This window comes from Oreochromis aureus, linkage group 7 (genome assembly GCF_013358895.1).
Source record: "Oreochromis aureus strain Israel breed Guangdong linkage group 7, ZZ_aureus, whole genome shotgun sequence".
Lineage (NCBI taxonomy): Eukaryota > Metazoa > Chordata > Actinopteri > Cichliformes > Cichlidae > Oreochromis > Oreochromis aureus.
In genome coordinates, this window is record NC_052948.1 from 23,932,007 (window position 1) to 23,952,894 (window position 20,888).

Genomic DNA, 20,888 nt, shown 5'->3' on the forward strand with positions numbered 1-20,888 from the left:
CAGGCTAACTTGATTATCTGCTTAACAGTTCTCAGGCATCCCGTGTAGGAGTACGTCGCCGAACGCAGTTTTTCCGGTTCCAGTTTGGATCGTGCTGAGTAAGTCCTTCGAAAGAAGTGTACTTATAGTTACACTGTGGAACAGCAATCGCGTCAGACGTGCTGTCCCAGCGGTTCCTGGTTTTAGTTAGCGAGGTAGCCGATGTTGTATAACTCGGGCTAACGCGTTACGGCGAGCTGTTCGTTCCGTGTCCGGCTAGAATTAACTTGTTAGCAGGCCACGAACCACATTAGCTTGTTAGTCGACCTAGGGTTCGGTTAGCATTAAGTTGCTAACGATATTGGGTAGCGGAGTGCAGCTAACGTGTCACGACGAGCTGACTCCCGCGGCGACTAGCTCGGATTTAACTCCCGCTGCTAGTCCTAGCTACGTACGGGCTAACATGTCACGACGAGCCAGGTGTAGCCTAGTCTCACCCCTTTCTGCTAACCATGTCTATGGCTCCTACCCCCGCCAAAGGGTCGGAACCGAAGGCCAAAGAGGCTGTATCCCGCCCATGCCCCGCATCAGGTGGTGCCACCATCTCGGGCAGAGACCCTCATCCAATGTGCATCGTCTGTATGGGTGCCAAGCATGCTCAGGCTTCACTGGCGGACCCTCAGGGATGCCCACACTGTGCGTTGATGCCAGAGAAAGTCCTGAAAAGGAGGCTGAGAGTAGCAGTAACGAACAGTCAGGACCCCTGCTTGTCGGCCGCTACTGCTACGAGTGATATCGAGTGATATGTTAGAAGGGGTAACCAAATCACTCCAAGGTTCAGGGTCTCTGGAAGTTTCCAGTTCACCAGGAGCATCCTCTCAGTCTCCTCCTCCAGTTCAGGGAGGACAGACTTGTGGACAAATGGCGCAGTGTCACCAAGCACTCCTAAGCACTCGGTCTGTGTCACCAAGCACTGCCCAGAGTCACCAGGCACTTCACTGTGTTTTGGGGTTGAACAAAAGAAATAAAACATGCATTTCTGCAGCCAGGCAGTTTGCCAAGGGCAGAATGTCCCCCCAGTTTCAAAATAAAAACAAAAGAAAATCACTGCCATTTGTCTTTGTCCCCAGCGGGGCGAGCTCACGCTCTTCGCGAGGGGGACAGCCCCAACTCCTTCTGGGAGACAGGGGTGACGTCACCCTACCGCGTCTTCAGGGGCCCGCTCTCAGCGCGGCTGAAGCGGTGGCGCGCATGTGCAGGTCATCCCTGGGTCTTGTCAACAATTTCCCATGGTTACAGACTACAGTTTGTGGTAAAACCACCGGGATTCGGCGGAGTGTTAGCTTCGGTGGCTAGTGGCGATTCAGCGAATGTGCTGGAGGATGAAATATCCTCCCTGTTACACAAACAGGCGATCAGAGCGGTTCCGAGCGAAGAAGCTCAGCAGGGCTTTTACTCCCGCTATTTCCTCAATCCGAAAAAGGACGGATCATTGCTTCGTCCTATTCTAGATCTGCGTGTGTTAAACAAGCATTTGAGAAAGTACACATTCAGAATGCTCACACACAAGACGCTTTGTCGCTCAATTCACATAGGCGATTGGTTAGTTACAATCGACCTCTCAGATGCTTATTTTCACATCGCCATTTATCCTCCACACAGGAATTATCTCAGTTTCGCTTATCAGAGAGTAGCGTACGAGTTTCAGACTATCCCATTCGGGCTATCCTTAGCCCCAAGGGTGTTCAGCAAATGTGTGGAGGCAGCTCTGTCTCCGTTAAGGAACAGCGGCATCAGAATATTCTCTAACATAGACGATTATCTAATATGGTCACAATCACGCAAGCAGGTGATCAAAGACTCCGAGGTGGTAGTGAATCACCTCACTGAGCTCGGTTTCACAATCAACCTGGAAAAGAGCCACTTGGAACCCGCACAGTATCTGGGGCTCAGAATAGACTCCATCTCTTATCGTATCGCACTTTCAGAGCGGAGGATCGCATCCTTCACTGTCTGTCGTGCGGTTCCGACTCCGTCTCCGCCTCCTCGGCCTCATGGCCTCGGTGATATCGGTGGTACATTTGAGGCTGCTTATGATGAGAGATTTTCAGCGGTGGGTCGCTTCTCTGCAGCTGTGCCCTCGCCGACATCTCAGTCGTGGTGTAAAAATAACGCAGTCGTGTATTGCGGCTCTCCAGCCTTGAAGGAGCTCGACAGCTCTCGCTGCGGGGGTACCTCTCGGGGCAGTATCATCCAGGGTGACACTGACCACAGATGCATCCCTGTCAGGTTGGGGTGCAACTATGATGGGTAGAGCACTGAATGGCGTTTGGTCACAGAGACTCGCGCTGAAACACATAAATGTGTTCCGCACGGTGCTCCTAGCCTTAAAGCATTTTCTGCCGTATCTCCGGGGACAACATGTTTTAGTGAAAACAGACAACTCCACTGTAGTTGCTTATATCAACCGCCAGGGCGGCACCCGTTCCCGGCAGCTACACAGGTTAGCCAGGGAAATAATTGTGTGGAGCAGCACACAGCTCCTCTCCCTTCGAGCAACTCATGTGCCAGGAATTCTGACCAGGGGGGCGGACTTCCTATCCAGAGGGAATCCACTGTTCGGAGAATGGAGGCTTCACCCACAGGTGGTGGAGCAGATTTGGCAGAGATACGGCCGGGATGCTGTAGATCTCTTCGCCTCACAAGAAAACACACATTGCCCTCTGTTTTTCTCCCTGTCAGACGCAGATGCGCCACTGGGCGTGGATGTGCTGGCCCATCCATGGCCAAAAACACTGCTGTATGCTTTCCCTCCCCTCAACCTGATCTCCCCAACACTGATCAGAGTGAGGGATCAGGGGCTGTCACTGATTTTAATAGCTCCACAGTGGCCATCCAAACACTGGATAGCAGAAATCATCCAGCTTCTGGTGGACGAGCCATGGCCACTCCCCATCCACAGGGAGCTTCTGTCTCAGGTGCGTGGGGAGATATACCATCCCCATCCAGACCAGGTCTGGCTCTCTAGGCCTGGCCCGTGAAAGGTGGAATTTGAAGGCGGCAGGCATGCCTCTGAAGGTTATTGAAACCATTCAGAATGCTAGAGCCTCCTCCACTCGTTCCATTTGCAGCAGTAAATGGTGTGTTTTTGAAGAATGGTGCCATGAAAAGCAGATAATCCCTTTTCAGTGTTCAGTGGTGGAGCTGTTGTGTTTTCTTCAGGACTTGCTGGACAAAAGGAGAGCTTTTTCCACCATTATGGTCTATTTGGCAGCTATTTCAGCCTGCCACGTGGGGTTTGGTGATAAACCTGCCGGTCAGCACCCTCTTGTATGCCGCTTCATGAGGGGGGGGCGCATCGAACGCTCCCAGTCTCTAGACCACTGGTCCCTTTATGGGATCTGTCAGTCGTTTTAGACACCCTCTCCCACCACCCCGTTGAGCCTATTGGGGCAGTGGGGTTGAAGTTTCTCTCTCTTAAAACCGCTCTGCTGTTGGCTCTAACCACAGCCAAGCGAGTTGAATTACAGGCTCTGTCTATTCACCCCTCTTGTCTACAGCTGGCCCCGGGACTCACTAAAGCACGTCTGAGGCCTAACCCAGCCTTTGTCCCTAAAATGTTGGAAACATCATACAGGTGCTCTACAGTAGAGCTCCTGGCTTTTCACCCGCCTCCATTCTCCTCAGAGACGGAGCAGAGGCTGAACACTTTGTGCCTTGTGCGGGCCTTGGGGACTTATGTTGACAGAACAGCTGGATTCAGGAAGTCGGATCAGCTGTTTGTTTCCAGGGCCTCCCCTCACAAGGGCAGGCCCATATCATGCCAGAGGCTAGCTCATTGGATTGTAGAGGCCATAGCTCTGGCTTATAGCTGTAAGGGCTCGCGGGCCCCCCCCGGGACTCCGAGCTCACTCCACTAGGGGTGTGGCCATATCCTGGGCTTTGTTCAGAGGTGTATCAGTTCAGGATATTTGTGCGGCAGCAAGCTGGGCTACACCACACACGTTTGTCCGGTTTTATCGGCTGGATGTTGCACAGTCATCCCTGGCTCCGGCAGTGCTTGATTCTGGTGCCTCAGGTTCAACCTGAGATCCTGGAGTAGTACTGGAGCGTAGCTTCGGGAGCTGGCGCAATCTGGGAGTGGGCCATATCCCCCATAGCGAAACACCAAGCAAAGTTAGAAATAGAATGTAGGGTTAATTAAACGTAATCCCTGGTTCTTTGATAACAGAGTGAGGTGTTTCACCAACACTTCCCTCCTTGCTTAGGCACAGAAAGAAATCTGCTTGGAATGAGTTAGGAGGAGCTGGTCGGCCGTGTTATAATGAGGGGGCGGAGCCCTGAGCACGGCTCGAAAGGTCTGTCATAGACAGATGTGGTGTCATTGGAGCTTCTGTAGTTGGTCACGCCGAGGCGATTCCCATAGTGAAACACCGAGCGAAGTTAGAAAAAGAACCAAGGATTACGCAAAGTAACCCAATGATTTGTCTCACATTAACTGGCTGGACACAGAGGACATCGAAATGCAGCTGACTGAACTGAATAGCTCGACTCTGTGGGGGTCAAAGTTTGCAGAACTATGAACGCAGCTGGAATCCATAGCTGTTCATGGAGCTTGCATTTTCACCTGCTGGACATCACTACCTGACAAGTTTAACTGTCTTCAGAACATTGCAGAGGCATTATTGACAGTACTTGGCTGTACATATCTGTGTGAACAGATTTTCTCTGACACGAAGAGTGTCCTCAGGTAGCCGTCTGAATGCTGGACACTCGCAGACCTGTGTCTCTGAGTGGGACACCAGAGATCACATTAACGTGTGTATCTCTGTATTAACAAATATGCCATATTGGCCCAGTTTATTTTTCTTATCATTGTTGTGAGGAGACCATAAATAGCATTTGCATTTTCTGTTGTACAGTTCATTTGCGGTTCTTGTTATGGATAAAAAGTGTCTTTTTTTTGTTTCAAAATAGCTGATAACTATTTGCTGATAGCTGCCAACATCTGCAAACAAATACAATTCTTTAAAGTTGTTCTATATAGTGTGTAACTGTCCATATAGAGCGTTATTAAATTTAATGCTAATGCAATCATATGGCACATTGACTTCTGAGGAAATTTTAGATGGCACTCATCATCAGAAAGGTTGCCGACCCCTGTTACACGATAGATGTGGTGAACCAACTACACATGCGCTTTTCAGAACAGGTGAAAAGATATACAAATACACTTTTTAAAGGAATAATCTGTGGAATTAAACTGAGTGATTTTAATGTCACCTCTTTCCTTCACCATGCGTCTGATTTGTTTCTTTAATTCCAGTCTTTCCTCTTCAAGTCGTTCAATCTAGAAAACCATCAGGGTGTTAGTAGAAAGAAGCTCATGAGCAAAATTACTTACATTACTTAAATATTAGTTTTAACCAGTATAATTCCCACTATACCTCTTTGGTGAGGACTTGGTTTTCTGCTTTGTACCGGCGCTGTCTGAGATCTGCGGCACGCCTAAACTCTGTCAGATCCACTTCCTGCTTTGGTTCCAGACCTTCGGAGTCAAGACCAGTATAAACAAAAGCTAAATTAATTTTATAGTTCCACGTCAGTGAGTGTTGTCTAAATATACTGCGAAATGGGACTGTTCGAGTTAAAAAATAAAAAATAAAAAAACCCATCTGACCTAGTTTTTCTCTGAAACCTTCATTTTCGTCCATGAGGTCATTGATTCTCATCTCAAGCTGGTTGATCTCTTTGGTCATGGCCTCTGCCTCACATTCTCTCTCTCTAATTACATTTTTACACTCTTTGATCTCCGCAATGGCTGCTTCCAGGCCATAAGTGCCCTGTAAGACAGAAACCAAGTTGTTGTTCAAAGTGTTTCACCAAAAAGCAAGTCTTGTCTAAATGTCTTTCTTCCTTGTTTTTAACTCATATGCTTTTTGGGGAAATCAGGATGTGATTTGGCATGGTGAAAAACAAACACCATGTTTGTAGACCAAAAAAAGCACGTGGATCACACCATAGTCACATTGTCATTTCAATGTCTCTATTAAAAGTGAGGACGGATGGGGAAAAGAAAAAAAAAAATCACATGCATCAATTCCTGGAAATTAAGTCACAAATAATTTAATTTGACTGAAAACAAATTTTTATTGAAAGCCAAAATAAAAAAACAAAACAAAACAGAAAAAAATGAGGAACAAAAAATATGTTTGCAGACTTACAGACTCATACTGGCTCAAGCGGTTTGAAGCCTCAATAAGTGCCTTGTCTTTCTCCTCAGCATGAGCTTCTGCTAGTTTTACCGCATGCTCTGCTTCTGTTGCTCTTGTCTCTGCAGCTTCTAGCTTTAACTTCAGCTCCTCCATTTTCTTCTGCTGTAAGGTGGATGGGAGGCCTTCAAGAACAAATGAAAAATGTAATTTTATATATAATATATAATATTATATATCTATATCTCTCTCTCTATATATACACACAAACACACACACACATATATATATTATATATATATATATATATACATATATATATATATATATATATATATATATATATATATATATATATATATATATATATATATATATATATATACATATATATATATATATATATATATATATATATATATATATCTCTAACCATGTAGGTTGTTTATTCAGAAAAAAAAAAAAGTTTTGGCTGATCATTTTGACCAGCCCAATCTTTTTTTTTTTTGCTGAATAAAGAGCCTTTTAACAACAGTCTCACACATGTTTCCCAAGCAATCTCAGCCCATTGTTCTTTGGCAAATCTCTCAAGTTCCTCCAGATTTGATGGTTTTCTGGCAGAAATTTTCGTCTTCAGTTTACAATGCACATTTTTAAAGGGATTCAAGTCAGGCCTTTCTGGAGGCCATACAGTAAAGTTCTCTTTGGATTTCTGGACGCTACTACGTGCATGATGTGCTGGAAGACAAAACGACAAGCCAGACGCACTCTATAGCATAATATGGCACTGTGATGCTCTTTGGATTTTACACTTTTCCCTTCTTCCTCCAAACATAAGCAACATCTCTGAGGCCAAAGAGCTCTAGTTTCGTCTCAAAGGCCGAGCTTCCAGTGTGCATAATCTTTCTCCAGGTTGACTGCAACCTCAGAGTTCATTCCTGTGCGAGGTTCTAGTGACTGTCTTCTTTGAGACTACAATTCCCACTTTTTTTAAGTCGTTCACTTATGTCTGAGCACATTTCTCTCTAGTTTTCTTTCTTTGAAATCTTTCACTTCCAGGCTTGTTCTGTACTTTGTGGCAACTCCTTGGAATTCTTGATGATTGCTCCAGTTCTTGATATTTGGAAACACTGACGATGACACTCAGTTTAAACTTGATGTTACAAGCTTTGACCATAAGCTTTAAGCCCTTCATTGCACAGCAGTGGTTTGTGGTTTCTCTGTTTCTATGTGTCATTGAAAGGTCAATTTTTCAGGGTGCTAATAACACTGACACTGGTAACAAAACAAAACAAAAAATACAAAAAGCTAATATGCTAAGAAATGTTATGTTCAAAATCTCTTGCTCTGTTTAAAGAAAAAAAAAAACACTGACTCACATTAAAATACATAAACTGCTCAGTTGCACCTGCAAGTTCTAGGCCATTTACCTTCTTAGGCATGCAACCAGGTCTTATCAGTTGTAATTTAAACAGTTTAAACTTTAGCTTAATCATGAATCGCAAAAATGTAAAAAAAAAAAAAAAAAAAGTAAAAACAAAAAACAAAACATCTACCTCAAAAATTCAGATATATTCAGAACATATATCCTTTATGATGATTACATTTTGATGTTTGGTATTTTCCAAGGCTAACTTAACCTGTTTGTCTACAGTTTGCTCTTTTTGGGCATTCCCCATAACTACAAATATATGCAAACAACAACTGTCAGAAGACAGGCTAATGAACAACATATATTAAATTAATCAGGGATGTACAAACCTCTGTCTTTCTTCGTAGACGTCTTGAGCTCCTCAATAAGTACGGTGTGCTTCTCCATTTCCCCTGTATACTGCTCCACCTGCTCACTCAGCATCTTGATTTGATTATCTCGCTCTTGGACAGCCTTTAGGATATTCACCACAAAATTAAAACACAACACAACACAAAAACAGAGAGTTATCAGGATTTCAATGTTAGACACATGCTACACAGCTGTGGCACACATAAATATTTACACATTCATTGTTGGAGAACGTTATGGACTGAAAACAAAGGGAGGGACAGGATAAGAGGCCCATGATGGATGAAACTTACAGCGCAGAGCTCATATATGACCTGACCCAGGGCAGCAATAGAGATGGAAGGAAGGATAGGTTTATATGTAAAGGCAGGGCAAAGAGAGAGAACCAAAAGAAGAAACATGATATGCACATAGATACAGATAGGTGGAAAAAAAGATGATATGACTATAACCTCCAAATTAGGATGCCCCTGCCCCAAAGAATAAAAATAAATGTATAAACAATGACCCCCCCGCCCCCCCACAGAGCATTTAAGATGTACATAGCGTTATTTTATCCCAGTATTTTATTTATGCATGTAAGGTTGATAAGAATTATATCTGTAACAAACTGTTTTGTTTTAGTTTTACTTTTTTTGGCAATAGTGAAGTAAAATTATGCTTTTCTTTCTATTTAAGCAAACTTCCTCAGAAAAAAAAATGTGGGTAAAACAAAAATCTTTTCTATGATAAGGTGACATAAAATAACATATATGTATATCCAAGCACAACACTCAGATCCATTAATAACAAAGTATGTGGTGAAATGTGTCCCAAAACGTCCCCAAATCACTTTTAAGATACGGTAAAAGTTGCATTCCTATGCTGAGCTCGGGTTTTTGTGTTCACGTAAACAAAATTGTCGCCACGATAACACAATGACCTACATTCAGTGCACCACAATGGCAGGAGATGAAAGTCAGAAATGTGTATACACAAAGATTATTTCATTCCTATTTTTGAACAGACCTGCTGCAAGGCCAGAATGTTGCTTTTGTCCAAGTCCAGCTGTGCTGAACGCAGCTTTTCCCTCAAGTCACGAATCATCTGCTGGTACACCAAAATTTCATCGTCCTTCCCAGACAGCACTCGCTATCAGGAACAACAAAAGTAAACTCATGTTAGTCCTGTAGGATAGTTTAACAAAACTCAGTGGTGAACTCAGTGACTGAAATTTGCAGGTGCCCACATGGACAATGCCTTCAAGAAGAAGGTTCAATGGTGCGAGAAGAGAAAGACTGAGCAATCTGGCCACACTGACAAGCAGTGTTCTTGGAAAAGTAAAGGTGAGACTTTGAAACCTGAGAACACTGTACCAGCTGTAAGAACCAGAGAAAACAGATCAAAGATTTATAGCTAAAGTATTTATTTACAATCACAATTTCAAAAAGATTAGGATGCTGTTCAAACTTTGAATGAAAACAGAATCTGCAAAGCTCATAAACCCATATCTCATTCACCACAAAACAGAAAACATATCAAATGCTATCAAATTAAAGTTAGACATTTTCGTATTTCCTGAAAAATAGAAACTCACTTTGAATTCAATGGCAGCAACACATGTTTAAAAAGTTGGGATGAGTGCAACAAAAAACTGGAAATGGTACCAAAAAGATAGATCTGGAGGGACATTTTGCAACTAATTAGGTTAAATGGCCACAGGTCAGTGAGACACCAGACTATTATAAGAGCATCTTACAGAGGCAAAGTTTCTCAGAATTATCAGATGTTTATGAAAATGACTGTTACACAGTGGTAAATATAGGCCTGTCTAATATTTTGAAACATGTTCAAAATTGCCTTATTTATTTCCTAGTGTTACATTTTCTCAGTTTAACCATTGATATGTTTTCTGTGTTCTACTGTGAGTAAAACATGGATTAATGAGATTTGTAAGTCTTTTCATTCTGTTTTTCTGTACATTTTTTGGAATTGGGGTTGTAGCTTTAAACTATGTGAAGAGGCAGTGAAGAGACTAGTCCCATATGTAGGTATATGTATTAATAAATATTAATATTAATGTTCAGTAGTGGTGCAACGGATCACGGTTGATCCATAATCCGAACCGATCCCACTCCACGGTTCGGGATGCACGTGATCCGAAGATTCGAAAAAGAAGGAAAAAAAGTATGTGTATGGTGCGCGCGGTCAGTCTGTCAAGCGATAGTTATGGCCAGCGCTAGCGGTCCAAGGGGAGGAGCAGAGGAGTTTGCGGCATTTAAGCAGCCCTTTGCTCCCCAATCCGATCGGGCTAAAGCTATTACAAAAGCTACTGGGGTGTTTAGCTGCAGACGGGAGGCTGTATTCCCTTGTGCAAAACAAGGGGTTTAAACTATGATGAACGTGCTTGAGCCACGCTATGATATCCCGTTGCGCGTCCACTTCAGTGACAAGATCGTACCCAGGCATGTATGAGCAGGAAAAGTTTAAAGTTATGGCTGAACTGTCCCTGGCATCTTCTGTTGCCCAACTACAAATGGGTGGACCTCCAGGTCAACAGAAAGCTACGTGACCGTGACCGCTCATTATATCACAGCGGAGTGGTAGATACAAAGCCCTGTACTGCCCTATACTGCACCTTAATTTGTTTTATACAACATATATATATATATATATATATATATATATATATATATATATATATATATATATATATATATATATATATATATATATATATATATATATATATATATATATATATATATATATATATATATATATATATATATATATATGTATATATATAATAATGAGTTTTGAGTTGAATGTTTTTAATAGGCAAAAATACTTAAATAAGTTAATAAGTAAATGTTAAAATTTTGTCTTTTTTTCTTTTTTTGCTGATCCGAAAATTGATCCGATCCGTGACGTAAAACCGTGAAATCCGATCCGAACCGTGAGATTTTTGATCCGTTGCACCACTAATGTTCAGTGATCCTTTCTTTTAAGCAGAGAAGTGAAGATTAACAGAGGCACCAGGAGCCCCTTGGTGTCAGGGTCAAGGTTTCAGGTTTTTCCTCGAATGCACCTGGCACCTGCTTAAAGGAAATAAACTAAACAAATAAAAGTTGCCCTTTGGAGAGTTAGTTTAAATAAATACTTACCTTCCACTCCTCCACTTTGGCATTGACAGCTGCCATAATAGGGTCGTTCTCTTCAGTCATGCTATGAATCTTATCTGTTAACTCTCTGACCTGCACATAAAAAGTGGAGTCATGATTCAGTACCTTGCACTCAAACATTATTTTATCAGCTTAAAAAATGCAGAGTGTGACATAATTAATGAATTCAGGTAATTTATCTCCATTAAAAAAAACAGTATGTGAAGAGAAGGATCTTACTTGAAGCTTTGTATGATCTCGCTCCTTCCTAAGCTGGTCCATAATGGAGTCAGTCTGCTGCACCACAATCTTCAACTTATTGTACTCATCCGTCATCTTCTCCATCTCCTTCACAGATTCCTCCAGGCTTTTCTGCATCTGCATATTCTCAGTCTTCAGATGTGTGTTTTCATCTTCCGCTCGCTAATAAACACAAAATAATTCAATAAACGTAATTTTAGGGGGCGTAGTCTAAGACACATCAATCAGCAGTACAAAGAGTATATAATAAAAACAAATGAAAGCCATAAATATAAGCAGTAAAGGTCTTAATTAACAATTACAAACAGCACTAATCTTGCATGTTTGAGGCAGCGTAAGAGGCCTTGAGCATCCGATACTTGTTAACAACTAAAGCATGGCACCATTGCCAAGCTTGGCACACAATAGTCTGTTGCCTAGTTGACCAGAATTTATAGTAAACAAACAGATTTTCAGTACCTGCAGGTCATCTAAGCACTGGTAAAGCTGGCGGTTGGCAAGGTTGAGCTTCCTCTGAGTCTCAGCATTCTCGTCTTTTGAAGACATAGGCTCTTTCTGGTCCAGCTCTCCGCGATAAAAGTCCACATCCTGCTGGAGCTGCTCATTCTGATGTGATGCAGGAACACAGACGTCAGTTCAGAAAATGAACCCCCCAAAATTTCCTCTGCTCACTCACAAATATGGCAACACTAAATTGACTTTCAAAGCCCCTGAAATACAAGCCTTTCCTGCTTTTCAGTATACTTTGAACAGCGATGGATTTTGCTATGATAGTTTATAAGAAAACACGCAGTCTAGAAGGTGTCACCTTATGTATATTAAATATAAAATATGTGTTATAATTTATAATCGATCAGGTTAGTAAAGTTCACTTTGTGCACAAAAATCAAAAATCAAAACTTAAACCCTTTAAAAGCCCAAAATTCTGCTAAAATTCCATTATGTTAAGGATCGCATATTGCATATGATATACTTCTTATCATCATCCTACTCACTTTTTGTATGTACATTTATAAAAAGCTGTGATGCAAAAAACCCCTCATGTACACCTTTATATGGCTACAAAACCTACAAACTATACCTCATTTCACATAACCAAAAACTTAGTTTACTTAACTACACTACCTTTGTGTCTTACCTTCCTCTTAAGTTTTTCTAACTACACCACGGAACAGATGGAGACAGAAAAAAAATAGATTAAAAGGAGATAATGAGTAAAAAATGAAGGTAAAGCATGAGTACACAAAACTTTTAAATAAAGTACGAATGGATCGTAACTAAACAAGGGATGAAAAGAAATGACGAGTGTGATGCCAACTATCAAATACCTCTCTTTTCAGCTTCTTGATGACTTCCTCAGCCTTCTCTACTTGCACAACCAACTAGAAAGACAAAACCAACTTTACAATGTAGAAACATCGAAAACATTCTGCTGTTGCCTTGTAACCATCAGAAAACGATGGAAAGCTGGAAGCAAACAATGTCAAACAAGATTAGCAAAGCAACAGATGAGTCAAACCATTTGTATCGTATTCTTGTACTGGTTGTTTTTGTATATAAATATGTGCATACATAAATATTTTCAGTTTAACGTAACATTCAATCTTTTCACCAGCATGTTGTTTTACCAGCGCTTTGTCAACATAGCATGTGCAAACTAATGAGCTAACATTTGCAAGACTACCTATGGCAGGTAAAGTGCTCATACCTCCTCGTTGGTTTTCTTTTCCTTCCCCATTTCTTTCTTTAACTGGGTCACCTCATTCTCCCTTTGCTCCAACTGGGTCTCGAGGTGCCAAATCTGATCTCTAATAAAGCCGGTGTTCTGCACAGTGCTGTGGAGCTGAGTAGTACAAACAGGAGACAAGATGCACACCCAAACAACCCCCACAAAGAAATCTCTTAGTGTCTTATTACCTCCATCTGTTCATATGTGTTCATTTCCATGACCAAGTTGTTAAACAACGTTCTGTTCACATTTTTTAAGGCATAAGAACAACCAGAATATAAGTAGTGACAATACACAACCCTGGGAAAATTGAAAATGGTTAACAATTCAAAACGATAAGCAATTTCTGTGAGTGCGCAAGGAATTAGCTGTAATCTTCTTAGGGGTCACTACAGCAAATCCCTTCATAAGGAGGGTTACGCTCAATGATTGGCTGAAAGAGTTGGCACTGCTGAAAGGAAGTAAATAAGCATAGAAAGTGATATCAAACCACATAAACATTTATAATGATGGCTGAGTTCAACTATGTGAAGAAATAACAGTTCAGCAGATCAACAAAAATGCCCAATACATAATGTGTAAGCAATAACATATACAGTTCGTTTTTTATATATATTTAAAAACTGGATTTTATTTACCTTCTGTTCTTGTTCCAACTGTGACACCTTAGCCAGGAGTTCTTTTTCTAAAACACAGAAAAATAATGCAGATGTTGTTTATTAACCTGACAGACAAAAAAGAAAAATGTCTAACAAACTTTATATGATACTAACCTTTTCTAGCATGTTTTACACCAATGTCATCAATAAAGTCGAAGGCAACAGAAAGTTCTCGATCTCTAATCTAACACAGAAACGTAGAGAAGACGCTGAGAAACAAATATTATTTCAAAGGAAATATTTCAACATGCATAAACACGTAAAAGCACCAAGGTCAGTAGTGTGACTCCTTTATGAATATTCTTCTTTCCTAAAAATACATTACAGATGTTGGTAGGGTGGGTCACAGATGTGCGTGGGAGAGATCAGAATATAAAAACAATAAAACTGAACACCTTCAGCAGGGCCTGAAACACCCTGAGGACTTGAATAATGTTCTCTGGAGCTTTATCCTTCACACCCCATTCTTCTGTCTGCATGGGAAAAGTCAAATGTAGAGTCATTCAACCTCATAATACCAATGCTTGTACGACACAACTGCCTAGACCAAAACAATCTATATTTATACGTGTAATATGACGAGGTGTACAAAGACTGCTCAAGGTTCAATCGCAGCACTCAGGCTTATGCGGAAAATTCATCAAGAGCTTTCAGCATAAGTTAGATTGTTATGTGTTGTATCCAATGGTCACCGAAGGCATGAAAAATGTAGCATACATAAGTACATAATTGTTGACCAATCAGTGGTCAATCAGTGATTGCTATACTCAAAATAATTGTCTCATATAAGCAGGACTATAGTCTGTCTTTATTCCATCGGCCATCAAAGATAGACAATCACTGAGCTGATAGAATTTGTAAATTAAAAAATATAAAACATTGCTTGTTGGCCAACCTCCAGAAGTAAATAACATAATGTTATTAATAATGTTATCGACGGGCAATTACCAAAACTAACATATCGAAGACCTTATCCACTTCGTCTTTGTCGCGTTCATTGAGGGTTTCTGGGTCAATTCTCAACACTTTATCCCAATTAAGAGCTGCAGGCATCTTGGCCATGATGTGTTTTAAAGACTTAGCTAAATAGGAACTGATATAACATCGATGTGGCACTTAAATTGACGGTTATAGAATAGAGACGCATTGGCTGCTAGGTTACGGCTGACAACAACAGTTAGCTAATGAAGCTACTCCAGAAGAAAACTACAAAAACATCAGTAAGGTTCCCGGAAACTTAACCAAACCGTAGCGAGACGGTGAATATAAAGTTATTAAAGTGTATCGTCGCAGTTTTGCAACTCGGTACTGTCCATATTCACGTCAGTTAGTCCACAAAAAGCATCAAATCTCGCTAGGTTCAACTTGCGCGGTCACCTCTGCACCGGAAGTGATAGTGGGTATTCGCCAAAGCTACTTAGCACATATGGAACGCCGCTTGATGAACTGTGTATTCCGTCTATGTTTTGTCAGCTAAAGTGTGTTTTATGAGCTCAACTATCAGCCCTGTTATAGACACGGTGAGAAAGACCTAAGCTACTTCTCTTCCCATCTTATTCAGCCTAAACACAGATGACAAGGTAGTTAGCTGTAGCCGCTAATTTAGCTTCATCGTTAGCTAATGTTATGTTGCAGTTACGGCGGGTCTGAAATTGTCATTACATGCTGTTTTGGGCTTTTTGTGCCATTATGTAACCATTATCGATTGGTCACAATGCCGACTGAATTTCATTTATCAAACACCTGGTGTTCGATTTCTCGTAGCTAATCCTCTCGAGTAAAATTAGCTGGCCACGACAGTGCTGTTGGAGTACGCCCTCCATAGCTTTTGCTGCCAGCTGTCACTGTACTGGTAACCAAACTATTCGGTTTTTCAGCAAATAAGCACAAATTTAGTCACTTGTACTTTTATTCGTTCTATAATTTAGCTGTTATATTTCCATTTACATCTGAATCTGTAGCTTTATCAACAAACCAAGGAGGCACACTCTAAGAAGTAATGCTGGCATGGCATTTAATTTACTGGGTGCTGTGATGAGGAATCGGGCTAAGAAGACTTGTTTACATACACAGTACATCACAAAGTTGCACTATTAGTGAAAATATGTGTCCAAAGATGAAATAAGTTTGAACTTATAAGTGTCTATTTCACAAATCGTCATGCCATCAAAATTGTAATAATACTAAATCTTTTGTTGTCCTGCACAGTGATCAATGAAGGCTTTGGTCAGCAATGGCTGTTGTGTCATGGAAGGAGATTTTACTTTTGAGTGGACTGGTGGTGGGGTGTTACTGGAACAGCTTGTCATGCGGGTTTGTGTTTGATGATGTCTCAGCAATCCTTGACAACAAGGATCTGCGCCCATCAACCCCAATCCGCAACCTTTTTCTCAATGATTTCTGGGGAACACCCATGGCTGAGGTAAGCTTTAAGAAGAATCAAACTCAATACGAGGTTATGTAATTTCTCTTTAGAATTTTATATTACGGATCTAATTTGTCTTATTGTCATTTGTTGTTACTCAAAGTAATTTAGAGAGAAATAAACCTCCAACATGTGTCCCACTACAGGAGCGCAGCCATAAATCTTACAGACCCCTGACAGTACTCACCTTTCGACTGAACTACCTCTTCAGTGAACTCAGTGCAGCTTCCTACCACCTGCTCAATGTCATTTTACATGCTGTCGTATGTGTGCTTTTCCTGCGAGTGTGCCGATTGTTCCTGGACAAGACTTCCAGCTTGGTGGCAGCATTACTGTTTGCTGTGCATCCCATTCACACTGAAGCTGTAAGTGTACATTTGTTTGGCTAGCAAATGTTAAAAAATGTGTTTTATTAAATTAAATTTGGCCTAATTGAGACTTATGTTCATGTACAAGTCCATGAAAAAGTGTAAATTAGTGAGAGAAGTAACTGGAAATACTCCCAATTTATCTTTCACTTTTAAATTAAAGTAATCTCATCAAGTTATGCTCCACCGGATGGGACAGACCCACTGGGAATTATAGACAAATGCTGGGCATTGGTCAGGTGGTCCTTGAGTCCCATCTGCAATCCGACTCCTGACTTCCTCAAAATTCTCATGTTCTATTTTAACCATTTCCATGAGCATATGTTAGGCAGAGTTTTAGGAAAAATGAGATAGAATACAAGGTCACTTTTTTTAAATTTTAGGGACATCTGTCTGGGTTTGCATAACTAAGCATTCCACTTGGCTATCATGGACGATCTATCATGGATCGTTCACAAATCTGTTGCAGGGATAACACAGTTACACAACCATTCTAGTTTAAATAGATACTTCTGGCCAATTTAGAATTGCCAGTTAAACTGACCCATGCTTGTCTTTGGTACCGAGTTGCAGCACTTTGGACAGTGGGATCCAGCCAGGGTATCTGGAGAGAACTCATACAAGCATGCAATGTGCTAACACTGAACTGGAAGCTAGGTCCTTCTTGCAATGAGGTAACATAGCCAACTAAGCTGCCCTAGCTAAGCACAGGGTTTTCCACAGAAATTATAACCACTGGATGTCCCACTTGATCTCTAGTATCGCAAACCAAACAAGCAGTAGTGTCAGCCACACCTTCACTCTTCCTTTAAAACAAGATAGGTGGCTTTGTAAAATACGTGAGAAGCCCTGCAATATTCCAACTTAAGCTGAGCAATTCACTTGATAGTGCTGTAGAAGTATTTTCACCGCACTGTAAATGTGGCTGAATTAAAAGGATTCTGCATAGAAGAATGGGCCAAAATTCCTTTAGATGGGAAAGACCAGTTATTGCAAACACTTGCTACAATGGCGGTACCAGAAATTATTAGATTTTTTTTTTTTTTTTTTTTTTTTTTTTGCGGGGGGGGGGATTTCTTTTTCACATAGAGGCAGATAGGTTTAGATAACTTTTTCCCTTAATAAATGAGTTTTTAATTTAATAGCGGAATGTTTTATTTATTTAGGTTATCTAATACAAATCTGAATGAAGTCACAAACATTAAAATAAATTAGGAAGGGGACAAAGATCTTTTGAAGTTTGAAATCTACATGTGCAATAAGGTGTTAAAGAGACTTTAATATAGAAACAGTGTTTACATTTAAAGACTTTGTGTCTTTGCTAAGCGGTGTAGGACAGAAACTTAGCTTTGCGCCAACATGTCCACTGTGGCATCAAATCAGAATGCATTTCAGTGATTGTTAAAATTGCGTTAGAGGGAACCAGACAATAAACAGCAGTTAAATTGTCACATCTTGCCTGTTATGGCTTGCTCAAGAAGGGACTCCACCTTATTCAAAGAAACCCTTTTGTTTATGCTCATGATATTAGCTTACTTGTGCTACACGTTACATTAAACCTCTGTTTTTACTGTTGCCATTTAAGGCTGCATTAACATTCTTTAAATGCTTTAAAATTATGGCTTCATATTTTTTTTCTTTTTGAAATATAAAGATTGTTATTATAGCTTATCATGGATGTTGTCTGTAACACAAAGCTTATTGAACTTAATAGGAAATCAAAACCCTTTAGCTTATTGTTTATTTGAACTTTATCTCATTCTACTGTCTGAAAAGCCTCTTCCCCAATTAGGACTTGTATTTCATCCTTTTGAACATAGCTGAACTGATGACCAGACAGGCCTTGACCAGAGTAAAAAAACAAAGGAAACATTCTGCTTCTTGGGTGTGGAGTGCTACTGTTACACAGCATGCATCACTGTTCCTATCTTCCTCATCATGTTCTCTAATCTATGCACAGTCTTTCAGACTTCTTGAATGGAAACAATTTGCCTCACAAATGAGCCTTTAGTGTTAGTCCAGCAAATGCCCTTCATGTTATCACCGTCTGGAATCTCTCACTGAACGGGTCATTTGTTTTTTGAATTATGCTTCAAGCACTGAAGGTCCCTGCATTATAAGCTTATACAAAGAGTGCCTGTGTGTCCCATGTCTTTTTCAGTAGTTTTCTTTTTTTTTTTGGTGATCTGTCTTTTTGAATGAAGACTTCAGTTTTTTTTTGTTTTTTTTTTATATCTTCAAACATCTTTAGATACAAATTATTTAGTGTACACCACACCAATATCTTGGGTCAAACATGGCATTAGGGTGAAAGGAGTTGCCAACTCTGTACAGATGGAAAGTGAAATTTGTAGTTCGAGTATTTTCAGGAAATTGAGCCAACTGTAATCAGTCTTTCTAAGATTCTGTTGAAGTAACATTGCACTGACCAGACATTTTTAGGGGGCTCTTGAATGCTGCCAGCATTTTTTTCCTTCTTCCACCAGTTGACAAATAGGTCAGTCAGAGCACAATGCCTGTGCTTGTTTTGAATCTTCATGGCAATCCCTATTTATTGGAAGCTGCAGCCCTCTCATGATGCCAGCTGAATTCTTAAAGTGTAAACAATCCCCTCTTCTTTTAGTGAGTGCTTTGTAGAACTATTTGTGGGACCTTTATGTTCTTAGAGTATGTCTCTTTCTAAGAACTTGATAATGATATTTCTTCCGCATGAGGGCAGTCATCATGTACTTAAATGACAGACGTTGCTGTCAGAGAGACTACGTTACATATAATTGCGTGCCCATCAGTTGATATGGGCTGAACAGAGCTTTTTTTTATTTTTAGAGCCTTAGACCATGAGCTCTGGTTCGTGCCAGTCGAAGACACGTGTGTAATGTTCTCAGAGTTATTAGATATGTTGTCTGAGGCATGGAGGTCATGTGGTGGTGGCTTCAGACGAGTCGAGGTAAAGTAGCATGGGCATAGAATAGCATCTCCTAATAGGAAAAGTAAACTTTTGTGTATGATTTCACAAACTTATTTCTGAAACTTTTTTTATCTACATTTCAACTTGAATTACCAAACAATGAACATTTAAGTATATTTTAAGAAATCATCTTTCCAAATCTTTATGGTTGGGTCTCTGTGTTGATTGACTGTTTATCATCAGGTCACTGGTGTGGTTGGCAGAGCTGAACTTCTTTCATCAATCTTTCTTCTGGCTGCTTTCCTGGCGTATACAAAGTCAACTGGACCAGACCATTCCATTGGTAAGTATAATGTTCTTCCCTGGCCTTTATTTATTTCTGTCTCATGTGCAAAATCTGCTGGGTCGTTAAGTATGAACTTATTTTCAACATGCTGGTCTCCGTTAAGATTATATCATTATTTTAATTACCAAAATAAGCAAATACATATACAAAAAATCAAGACAGGGGCAGTGGAAGTGTTGTGGCAACAGATTGGATAAGATCAAACACCTGGGTATTCAGGTGTTAACGTCCATCTTTTTTCCACCAGTGTTTTGATATAAATAAACACTTCCCTTTGAGGGTAATTAATATGGAATGTTCAGTCAGTGTTACTTAATACTTATAGTCATGGTAATAAATCTAAGTCTAAAGTTTTATGTATCCAGACCTGATTGTTAACAGCTCTTAAAATTAGGTAAATAAAACTCTCGCTATACTACAACTTGTGATCTATTTCATTATTTATGTATCCAAAATTAAGCCAAAATGTGGAAGTGGTGTGTGAAAGTGCACTCTTGCTGCTTATATTGGAACTAAGAGAGTAACAGCACATGGCTGTAACTAAGTTACAGCTATGTGCTGATAATTAAATGCAGTTGATTAAATGATCATCAGCAGGTGTTTACCACCTGTGTAAAAGCAGTAGCTTTGGTAGTCTGCTGATCTTGAGCACTCAGGCATGTATTAGAGCAGTTTAAAGTAGAAAATGTATCTGCAATGATCTTTAAGCAAGCAATTGTCGTTGTCATCTATCAATCTGGCAAAGATTTTTATTATTTTATTATTATTATTATTATTCCCAAGCAATTTGAAGTCTATAATTCTATAGTAAGAAAGATGATTCACATACATGCAATCTTCCCAGGAGTCAATGTCTCAGGAAGTTTACCGCAAGATCAGACCACGTAATGCTCAGAGAAACTGCAAAAAACTGTAGCACTGCAGCTCATGTCAGTTAGCATGTTAGATGTTCAAGTCCATGACAATACAATTAGAAAAAGACGAAGCAAGTATGGCTTGTTTGGAATGGTTGCTTGGAGAAAGCCTTTCTAAAAGAACATGGCAGCACAGCATAGGTTTGCAAAGTGGCATCAAA

General features: G+C 40.4%; 2 protein-coding genes across 4 annotated transcripts in view; one reads left to right on the forward strand and one right to left on the reverse strand.

The window, feature by feature from the left end:
- Nucleotides 1–14,856, reverse strand: part of cep290 (centrosomal protein 290) — a 42,378-nt gene extending 27,522 nt beyond the window's left edge. For 2 of the 3 annotated variants that reach the window (XM_039614675.1, XM_031731872.2), the window contains exons 1-16: nt 14,715–14,856; nt 14,162–14,239; nt 13,881–13,950; nt 13,746–13,792; nt 13,087–13,221; nt 12,707–12,760; nt 12,517–12,537; nt 11,838–11,984; nt 11,358–11,540; nt 11,121–11,210; nt 8,983–9,105; nt 7,953–8,076; nt 6,204–6,376; nt 5,660–5,822; nt 5,427–5,527; nt 5,263–5,329 (exon numbers count right to left, since the gene is read on the reverse strand). In XM_039614675.1, the coding sequence (XP_039470609.1) occupies nt 5,263–5,329; nt 5,427–5,527; nt 5,660–5,822; nt 6,204–6,376; nt 7,953–8,076; nt 8,983–9,105; nt 11,121–11,210; nt 11,358–11,540; nt 11,838–11,984; nt 12,517–12,537; nt 12,707–12,760; nt 13,087–13,221; nt 13,746–13,792; nt 13,881–13,950; nt 14,162–14,239; nt 14,715–14,828 (1,690 nt within the window). In that variant the 5' untranslated portion in view covers nt 14,829–14,856. The remainder of the gene's footprint in view (nt 1–5,262; nt 5,330–5,426; nt 5,528–5,659; nt 5,823–6,203; nt 6,377–7,952; nt 8,077–8,982; nt 9,106–11,120; nt 11,211–11,357; nt 11,541–11,837; nt 11,985–12,516; nt 12,538–12,706; nt 12,761–13,086; nt 13,222–13,745; nt 13,793–13,880; nt 13,951–14,161; nt 14,240–14,714) is intronic. The other variant, XM_039614676.1, reaches the window with a different exon arrangement.
- A 294-nt stretch (nt 14,857–15,150) lies between these two features.
- Nucleotides 15,151–20,888, forward strand: part of tmtc3 (transmembrane O-mannosyltransferase targeting cadherins 3) — a 29,079-nt gene continuing 23,341 nt past the window's right edge. The window contains exons 1-4 of the mRNA XM_031731874.2: nt 15,151–15,286; nt 15,975–16,188; nt 16,338–16,556; nt 19,711–19,810. Of these exons, the coding sequence (XP_031587734.1) occupies nt 16,000–16,188; nt 16,338–16,556; nt 19,711–19,810 (508 nt within the window). The 5' untranslated portion in view covers nt 15,151–15,286; nt 15,975–15,999. The remainder of the gene's footprint in view (nt 15,287–15,974; nt 16,189–16,337; nt 16,557–19,710; nt 19,811–20,888) is intronic.